Source organism: Galeopterus variegatus, unplaced genomic scaffold (assembly GCF_000696425.1).
Source record: "Galeopterus variegatus unplaced genomic scaffold, G_variegatus-3.0.2 Scaffold1207, whole genome shotgun sequence".
NCBI lineage: Eukaryota > Metazoa > Chordata > Mammalia > Dermoptera > Cynocephalidae > Galeopterus > Galeopterus variegatus.
In genome coordinates this window covers 174,854-183,643 of record NW_007727318.1, presented here as the reverse complement: position 1 = coordinate 183,643, position 8,790 = coordinate 174,854, and the positions used below count along the sequence as shown (strand labels likewise).

The window sequence follows — 8,790 nt, the reverse complement described above, 5'->3', positions numbered from 1 at the left end:
TAAATAAATAAATAAATAAATAAAATAAAATAATCTCTACTCCTAGTGATTCTTATGTCTACCAATGGCTCACGTCCGAACCTCTCTTCTGGGTTCTAGGCTAAGCTCCTATAAATAATTCTTGATGCTTCAAACTCAACTTTTCAAAAGAGAACTTCTTCTCTTCTCCCTTTCCTGTACTCTCTCTCAGATAAGGATCTACCTGTTTACCAAAATAAGAAACCTGGTAATTATTGTTCACTCACTCAGCTCCCGCCCATGTAGCTGTTCATCAGATATCTCAGTTCCTCATAATTTCCCTCCAAAGTACGTTCCTGAATCTGCCTCTTTGATCTTCACTGCCACTGCCTCAGGTGAGGTTCTTGTTTTAACATTACCTGAACTCTTACAAAAAAGCTCCTTAATTAGCCCCCAGCCCCTATTTCTTCCAATATATTTTCCACTCCAGTCAGGGTCTGCAGGACCCCTTTTCCTCCCATTCCCCAGCTCCCAATCATAAGCTCCAGCAATATAAAAGGACTTACAATTCCCCAGTATTCTCTGTGGTCTCATGCCCTCCATGTCTTTGGAAATGCTAGTTCCACAGCCTAGGATGCCTCTGCCCATTGTTTCTCTGATGATTCCAACTCATCCTAAAATCCAGCTCCAACACCAGCTCTTCTCCAAGCATGCCTTGCCTGACTTCCCAAGGCAGTTAATTACTACTGCCTCTCATGCCTGTATCTTCAAGTTTCCACTGAGGTGCCCATTGCATTATACTGAAATGATTTGATTACAAGTCTGTCTTCTCTACTAGACTGAATACTCTTGGAGAATAGCATGACTCTTTTACTCATCTCTGCATTCGCAACAGAGTCCCTGGCCCATGAGAGGACTTAATAAGTTTGCTGAATGAACAAAGTCATAATGGTAGTATTAACAAAAAAATAACTAAACTGTATTGAATACTTCCTATATGCCAGTTATAAAACTAATCACTATGCACGTACTTATAATTTATCTTCACAACACCCTGTGAGGTAATACTATTATTTTCTTCATTTTACAGATGCAAAAACTTGCCCAAGATCCCCACAGAGAAATCGGCAGAACCAGGATTCAGTCCAGAGCCAGAACTTTTAACAATATTACAGATATTCTGAAAGGAAGCTTAAGACAACAATGAAAGGACATCTTTTTGACTGGATCCCACTAGGACAAATCTAGAACTATCAAATCTATCAACCTCCTGGCCAACTATGCATTAAAAAAACTCAGAAAACTAAATGTCCAGTCTTCTAGAAGATAACCCACTCTAAGGATGAGAACACTATATGTGAAAGTAGAGTAAGTTCCACAAAACTTTCAGACATAGTATAAAGTCAGGAAATCCTGACACCTTATGGAAATCACCTTGGCCCTTGGAAGACATATGTATTATAAAATATGATGTGAGATTCCTCCTACAGGCTAGTAACTAGAAAGAAAATAGGAAAATTTATATGAGATGGTATCTTCCACAACTGATTGTGTGAATGCTACATCTGACCAACCAGCACCTCTGCTCTTACTTCATGTATCTTGGGGTTACCTGTTATAATGGCCACCACTGCTCAAGCGACTGTACTGCTCCTTCTCCTGGTGGCTGGCACGAGAAGAGCTGCTCAGGTGCTTCCTCTGCTCTTTGGTCTTCTGGAGGACCCGTTTGTATGAAAGAGTGCACAGCCAGCACAGCAATTTCCCATCTACCTGAAAGACGAGAAGACAAAGATGAAGAAGATGGAATGTAGTGCAGTGGCTGAGAATGTGGGCACTGGGAGCTGGAACCTCTGGGGTACGTCCTAACTCTGCCACTTCCGAGCCATGTGACCCTGGGCAAGCCACAGAGGGCTGTTGCAAGGATTTAGTGACATAAGGTAGGTAAAATACTTAGCACGGTGCCAGGCATAAATGTTACTTAATAAATATCAGCTGCTAATTTCATGCATCTTTTTGTTTTGTTTTTCTCCAACTTAGCAAACACAGACCAGAGCAAAGTTCCCATAAGAATTTCAAAAGACACAAATATCTCCTTAGTGCTCATTAAGAAAAACTCAGCAGGGAGAAGACAAGACAGAAGGTAAAATATAAAGTCTACTTCAGGGGTTTTAATTTTTTGTTTTTGGCAGCTGGGGTTTTCTTTTAATTGAAAAATAAAAATCATAAATACTCACCATGTAAAATATGTTATTTTGAAATATGTATACACCATGGAAAGGCTAAATTGAGCTAATTAACAAAAGCACTACCTCACATATTTTTTTTTGTGGGGAGAAGATTTAAAATCTAGCCTCTTGGGCTGGCCTGTGGCTCACTCGGGAGAGTGCGGTGCTGATAACACCAAGGCCACGGGTTCGGATCCCATATAGGGATGGCTGGTTCGCTCACTGGCTGAGCGTGGTGCTGACAACACCAAGTCAAGGGTTAAGATCCCCTTACCAGTCATCTTTTAAAAAAATTAAAAAATAAAATAAAATAAAAAAATAAAATCTACCCTCTTAGCAATTTTCAAGAATACAATACACCGTTATTAATTATAGTCACCATGTTGTACGATGATCTTTTGAACTTATTCCTCCTAACTGAAATTTTGACCAACATCTCCCTAATATCCTCCCCCATACTTCAGTTTTAATACCTTATAAATGGCTGATAAAACGGTATGCTGGATACCTTCTCTCAGATAGAAAGACTGTCCCCAGAGAAAACCCAGTGGGTGAGTAGCTTTCTGGGCTTCAGTACCTGGTGGTGTCCTACCATGGCACTGTCTGAATTAGATAAAGTTGATTCCTTTGAGCAGAAGTGGCTCTACACCAGGGAGCAAGGCACAAGGCTAGGAAAGAAGGCTTCCTCACCCCTCAGAAGCTGGGGTGCTTTTGTGCCACAGACTGTAAAACCATTTGTGGGACAGTCTGATACAGGCAGCAGAAAAGCAGGGCTGGTTGGAATTACACACAGAAGGGTGTGTGCTGATATTTTATGGAATTTTACAGTTTTCATTTCTTATTCCTGAAATTAGATCTGCGCCCCATCTTGAACATGGGTAGGCTATATTATCATCTATCTGAAGTATGTTTTATCTCGTTCACAAAAGCCTCTTTGCTCCCCATCTCCCAACCCATCAGCAAGTCCATCAGTCTAAATCTATCCACTGCTTTCTCATTCCACTGCTGCCATCCTAGTAAAGCCATTCTCATCTCTCACTACTGCAAGAGCTGCCCAGATGATCACCCAACTTCCACTCTTGGGCCCTGACAAACCATTTCCACAAAGCTGCCAAAAAGGGCTTTTTAAATGTAAATCTGATTACATCTTCTTTTCTTAAAACCTAATAGTTTCTCATCCTATCTAGCATAAAATCCAAATTTTTTACCAGCCTATGTTGACTTAAATGTAACCCCTAATTGCCATTAACCTCATTTGCTTTCTCTTCCCCTTGTTCACTCTGCCTTTTTTCTGTTCTTCCCAAATACCAAGCTCATTCGTGCCTTAGGGTCTTTTCACAACGGGTCCCTATTCCCAGAATCTTAGCCCTCCAGAGCTCCCCATGGCTGCTACCTTCTCATCATTCTAGTTTCAGCTCAGATGTTATCTCCTTGGAGGTCCTCCTGATTGCCCATTCTAAGCTCCCAATCACTCTCTACCATGTACTGTTTCTTCATAGCACTTACATCTAAAATATGCGTTCATTTATTTATTTCCTTCTTTGTCCTCACCCATCTCTCTCTCATACACATGAATATAAGCTCTGTGACAGTTAAGTTCTTGGCACTGTTAGATAAAGTTGATTCCTTTGAGGAGAAGTAGCTCTGCACCAGGGAGCAAGGCACAAGGTTAGAAAAGAAGAATGTGGCTTCTTCACCCCTCAGAGGCTGGGATGCCTTTCTGCCACATTCAGACGGTAAAACCATTTGTGGGACAGTCTGGTACAGGTGGCAGGAAAGCAGGACTGGTTGGAATTACACAGAGAAGAGAGTATGCTTCCTTTAGTTCATTAGTGTATTTACAATACCTTGAACAGTGTTAGGCACATGACGAGCATTTAATTATTTGTTAATGAATGTATAAATGAACTTTGAAACCAAACTTCAGTCTGGTTCAGTTCATGGTTATGGGATATGGCCTTAAGGTAAAACACTCCAGAGGACCATGCCTAGGAAAGAGCTTTCACTAAAGAAGGGTTTGAAAACAAGGCAACTGCACTGAAAAAGGGAAAGCACTGAATATAAAAATTGCACATAGAAGAACAGGACACTTTTAGATAGCTCCTTTAAAAATAAACTTTAAAAATAAGGTAATCCTCCGAGAATTCATCAAAAACAAATAATCATAGATAACACTGATTAAGTACTTATCAAGGACAAGATTACATTCTAAGGGCTTTACATGTAACGACTGTTGTAACAGTGCTGTGATCTAACCATCTCCTTTACAGATGAGGAGACTGAAGCACTGATGAATTAACTTGCCCAAAGTCACACAGCTAATAAGTGACAGAATCAAGATTTCAACCCACACATTATGAGTACAGATCACTTGCTCTTCTTAATTCCTAAATTTAGCACTCCTCTATTAAAGTTTTTGTTTGTTTGTTTTGTTTTCTGTTGGTTTTTTTTTTTTTTTTTTGGTGGCTGGCTGGTATGAGGATCTGAACCCATGACCTTGGTGTTATAAGGCTCCGCTCTAATCAAGCATCTACTTATGACTATGAACAGGTGACTGAGGATGTCTAAAAATATCCAAATCCTTAAGGCAGAATTGTAACTAATAAAGCAGAAACGTAATGAATTCTAGTATAACCAGATTAATAAAAAATTAGCTATTCCAATTAATAATACATGTATCATTCATTGAGTTATATTACATACAAGGCTCAAAATTAAGTGTTTTATATACCTATCTCAATTAAATATCACCATGTCCCTGTGAAGTAGCTACTGTTATTACCATTGGGAAAGATGAAGAAATTGATGTCCAATGAGAGTAACTTGCCCACGATCATTCCGCTAGCCCCAGGAGTGGGATAGGATACTGGTCTGGGCGACTACAAAGTTTGTGCAGTCCCCCAGACCTGGGTAGCACACTATCATAAGCTACCTCCTGATTACTAATTCAGCTTCTCCAGTATCTTGATTCAGGGAAGAGGTGACCTGGTTGGCAGGTAACAGTATTTTGGTCACTGGAAAGTTATATCCTTCCATTGTAAATTAACGAATTTGGTTTGCAAGAGTTAGCCCTTCAGAGCCTAAGCACTTCTGAAAAGCACCTCTGGACACTGAAAAAGAGTTTCTGAACTGCATTCTTTTAGTCAACAAATATTTATTGAGCACTTACTATGTGTCAAGTCACTGGAAATACAGCAGAGTACAAGATGGACAAAGAGCTCACATTCTAGTAGGGTGCACAAACATGTAAGCAAATAAACAAGATCATTTTCTGTAAAGTTACATACTAAGAAGACAATAAAACAGGGTGATCTGACAAAAAGTGACTAAGGGAGTTGGTAAAAGGTTTCTGTGAAGAGGTGGCATCTAATGATGCTCACTTTAAACGTTAAAAGTGTACAAGTTGGCTTGCCAGTTAACTCAGTTACAGCACAGCCTTGTAACACCAAAGTCAAGGGTTTGGATCCCACACCAGCCAGCTGCCCTCACCCCCACCAAAAAAGTGTACAAGGTGCTTTGTTACAATAAAACTAAATGTGTGTACACACAAACACACACAAGACGTGGCATGTGAGCTGAGACCTCAAGAGGAGCCAGTTATAACACTCTAGAAAAGGGCACATCAGGAAACAGGACAGCCAGTGCAAAGGTGGGAATGAGACCTGCATGTCTGAAGGACTGAAAGGTGGCCACTATGGCTGGAGCAAGGTAAGAGGTAAGAAGCATGACGAAAGATGAGACTGAAAGCTAGGTATGGGCCTTGCAGGCCATGGAAGGGGTTTGGGTTTTATTCTAAGTGCAACTGAAAACTACAGGAGGGTTTCAAGCAGGAGAGTAATATGACCAAACTCTAAACCATTTTGGTTCCACCAAAATACCACCATTCCACATATAGCTTCCCTCTAATGGTATCTTCTTGTGATCTTTAACTTCAACAGATAGAAACTTTTCTTTTTTTTTCTTTTTTTTTTCTTTTTTACTGACCGGCAACGGGATTGCAACCCTTGGTGTTGCGCCCGCACCGCGCCCACCCCGTGAGCGGGAACCGGTCTCCACATGGGAGCTGAACCCTCAGCGGGAGCGCTGCCGCGCTCCCAAGCGGCGCACTCTCCAGTGCGCCACCGGGCCAGCCCAACAGATAGAAACTTTTCTTTTTTTTTCTTTTTTACTGACCGGCAACGGGATTGCAACCCTTGGGGTTGCGCCCGCACCGCGCCCACCCCGTGAGCGGGAACCGGTCTCCACATGGGAGCTGAACCCTCAGCGGGAGCGCTGCCGCGCTCCCAAGCGGCGCACTCTCCAGTGCGCCACCGGGCCAGCCCAACAGATAGAAACTTTAAAGAGTCAGACAGTAAAACTGGTTAAACCACTCTATCTTGCTTAAGTCACAATCTCTCCTTTACAGAGTTCTATAGATTTTTGCCAATCACCATTTCACTTATGTGGGATACTGATCATTGTAATTCAGATTCTCATGAAATATTATAATATAATGGTCCATATTTGATAACTAAAATTAAAGTCTGAATAAATGTTTTCTTCAAATCCAATAACAGAACCAGAAAAAGAATTGTGAACTCTTTCTCTGTTATGTCTTAACACAATTGGCCCACCTTAATTTCTCTGAAATAAAAATAAATCAAGAAAAACACAGAAATTTACCTTCTTTCTATCATCTTTCCTGTCAAATGCACACTGCTGCTTGCACTGTTCGCAAGAATATGGTGGTCCATACTTCTTCTCTGAATTTGTGCAGCGCTGGCATTTATTGCCAATAAATGCTGCAATTATGTTGCAATACTGACAAGGTTTGGGCTTAAAGAGAAAAAAAAAGGGTCAAGTAAGTATATCATAAAATACCAGTTCATTTTTAAAAACAATAATTCCTACTGTGTAGTCTATTAGTCATGGTAAAAATGTATTCTCAACTTCATAAATTTTGCTTTCATACTGATCAAACGAAGCTTAATTCTTAACACTATACAAAGTGTTTTTCTGCACAGGACTACTAATTTTAAAATAAATAAAAACAATAAAAATCCATTAATGTTATGCTGAGACTTCTATGAGAAATTCAACAGAACCAGCTCTTTAGAAAAACCAGCAAATGCTTCCAAAATTTTGAAAAAACCTCTTTGCCATTATCAGTGTATAAAATGTTGGGAGAATGCCTGCAAGGACATAGTATTCTGAACCGTAACATTAAGAAAGAGGGAAAAAAAAAAAATTCATTAAAATGAATGGTCAGTCAACTGTTACCAAACAAAGAGGTCAAGTCATAGGATTCATCTTTCCCCTCCTCTTTCCATACTGGTCACTGAAGACTTTCAAGGAAAATTATAATATATAATTTTAATCCCGGCACAGTGACTATAAACACAGAACTCTTTTTTTTTTTTTTTTTGATGATTTAACATCAGAAAATCTTTTAATGTATTATACTATATTAACTAATTACAAAAGAAAATGGATGCAGAGAAACCATAAACACAGAACTCTTAACAATAAGTACTACCTAAGTTCAAAAGATGAAATGCTAGATATATTACACATAACCAGTTCTTCCAATAAAAATATGGTAATGACATTAATAGTGCACAGAAGGTAAGGTTCCAAGAGACCCAAGTACTCATTGTTAGGTTCAAAGGAATACTACTTACTGTTCCATATAACTGCACATTCTGAGCACATTTCTTGCATATTGTATTGGTTTTACTGTTGAGGAAGAAAGAGACACAAGGCTTTCTTAGAACATCTGAAAACTGATTCCTCCTTAAGCCCAAAGAATTTGCTCATTGCTAAGGCACAAGATGAAATATGGTCTGGACTCTTAGTTATCTAAAGTTTGAGTATCTGTTTGATAACTCCTTTAATTATTATGTAGGTATTAATTTTATTATCTCAAATAAAATGAGGCTTTAGTTAAAATGATGGAGAGTGATTTCTGATTATGACATCTCCAAGGATCATGAAATAAATTACCAGATACGGAGAAGACCCTCAAATATTCTGAGACTGAAAGGGATTAGTGGAAAAGAAATTCTCAAGTCAGATGAACAGCTGCGATATCTGAGGTGAGGAATAAAGTATGTGTGTTTGGTATATAAACTCAGAGATTCTATCCATGTTGACCTCACTCTGTCTGTGCTCTCCTTGTAAGTAAAATGTATGAAAATCACCGAGGTGGAGAAATAGACGCTACTGCCAAATATTTTGTCAATATTTCCAGTTTCTCTTAGAGTTAAGCACTGGCAAAAATAAAAACATCCTTTACCTTGTGAAGATACAGAGATCTGGGCCGGCCCGTGGCTCACTCGGGAGAGTGTGGTGCTGATAACACCAAGGCCACGGGTTCAGATCCCATATAGGGATGGCCGGTTTGCTCACTTGGGAGAGCGTGGTGCTGACAACACCAAGTCAAGGGTTAAGATCCCCTTACCGGTCATCTTTTTAAAAAATAAATAAATAAATAAATAAATAAAGATACAGAGAGGGCCGGCCCGGTGGCGCACTGGATAAGTGCGCCACTTGGGAAGCGCGGCGGTGCTCCCGCCCGCGGGTTCGGATCCCACATACAGACCGGTTCCCGCTCACTGGCTGAGCGAGG

At 40.0% G+C, this 8,790-nt stretch overlaps 1 protein-coding gene across 1 annotated transcript in view; it reads right to left on the bottom strand.

Moving 5' to 3' along the window:
- FAM76A (family with sequence similarity 76, member A) overlaps positions 1 to 8,790 on the bottom strand; it is a 48,226-nt gene that overhangs the window by 12,952 nt on the left and 26,484 nt on the right. The window contains exons 3-5 of the mRNA XM_008575571.1: positions 7,844 to 7,898; positions 6,846 to 6,998; positions 1,571 to 1,728 (exon numbers count right to left, since the gene is read on the bottom strand). Coding sequence (XP_008573793.1) covers positions 1,571 to 1,728; positions 6,846 to 6,998; positions 7,844 to 7,898 — 366 coding nt within the window. The remainder of the gene's footprint in view (positions 1 to 1,570; positions 1,729 to 6,845; positions 6,999 to 7,843; positions 7,899 to 8,790) is intronic.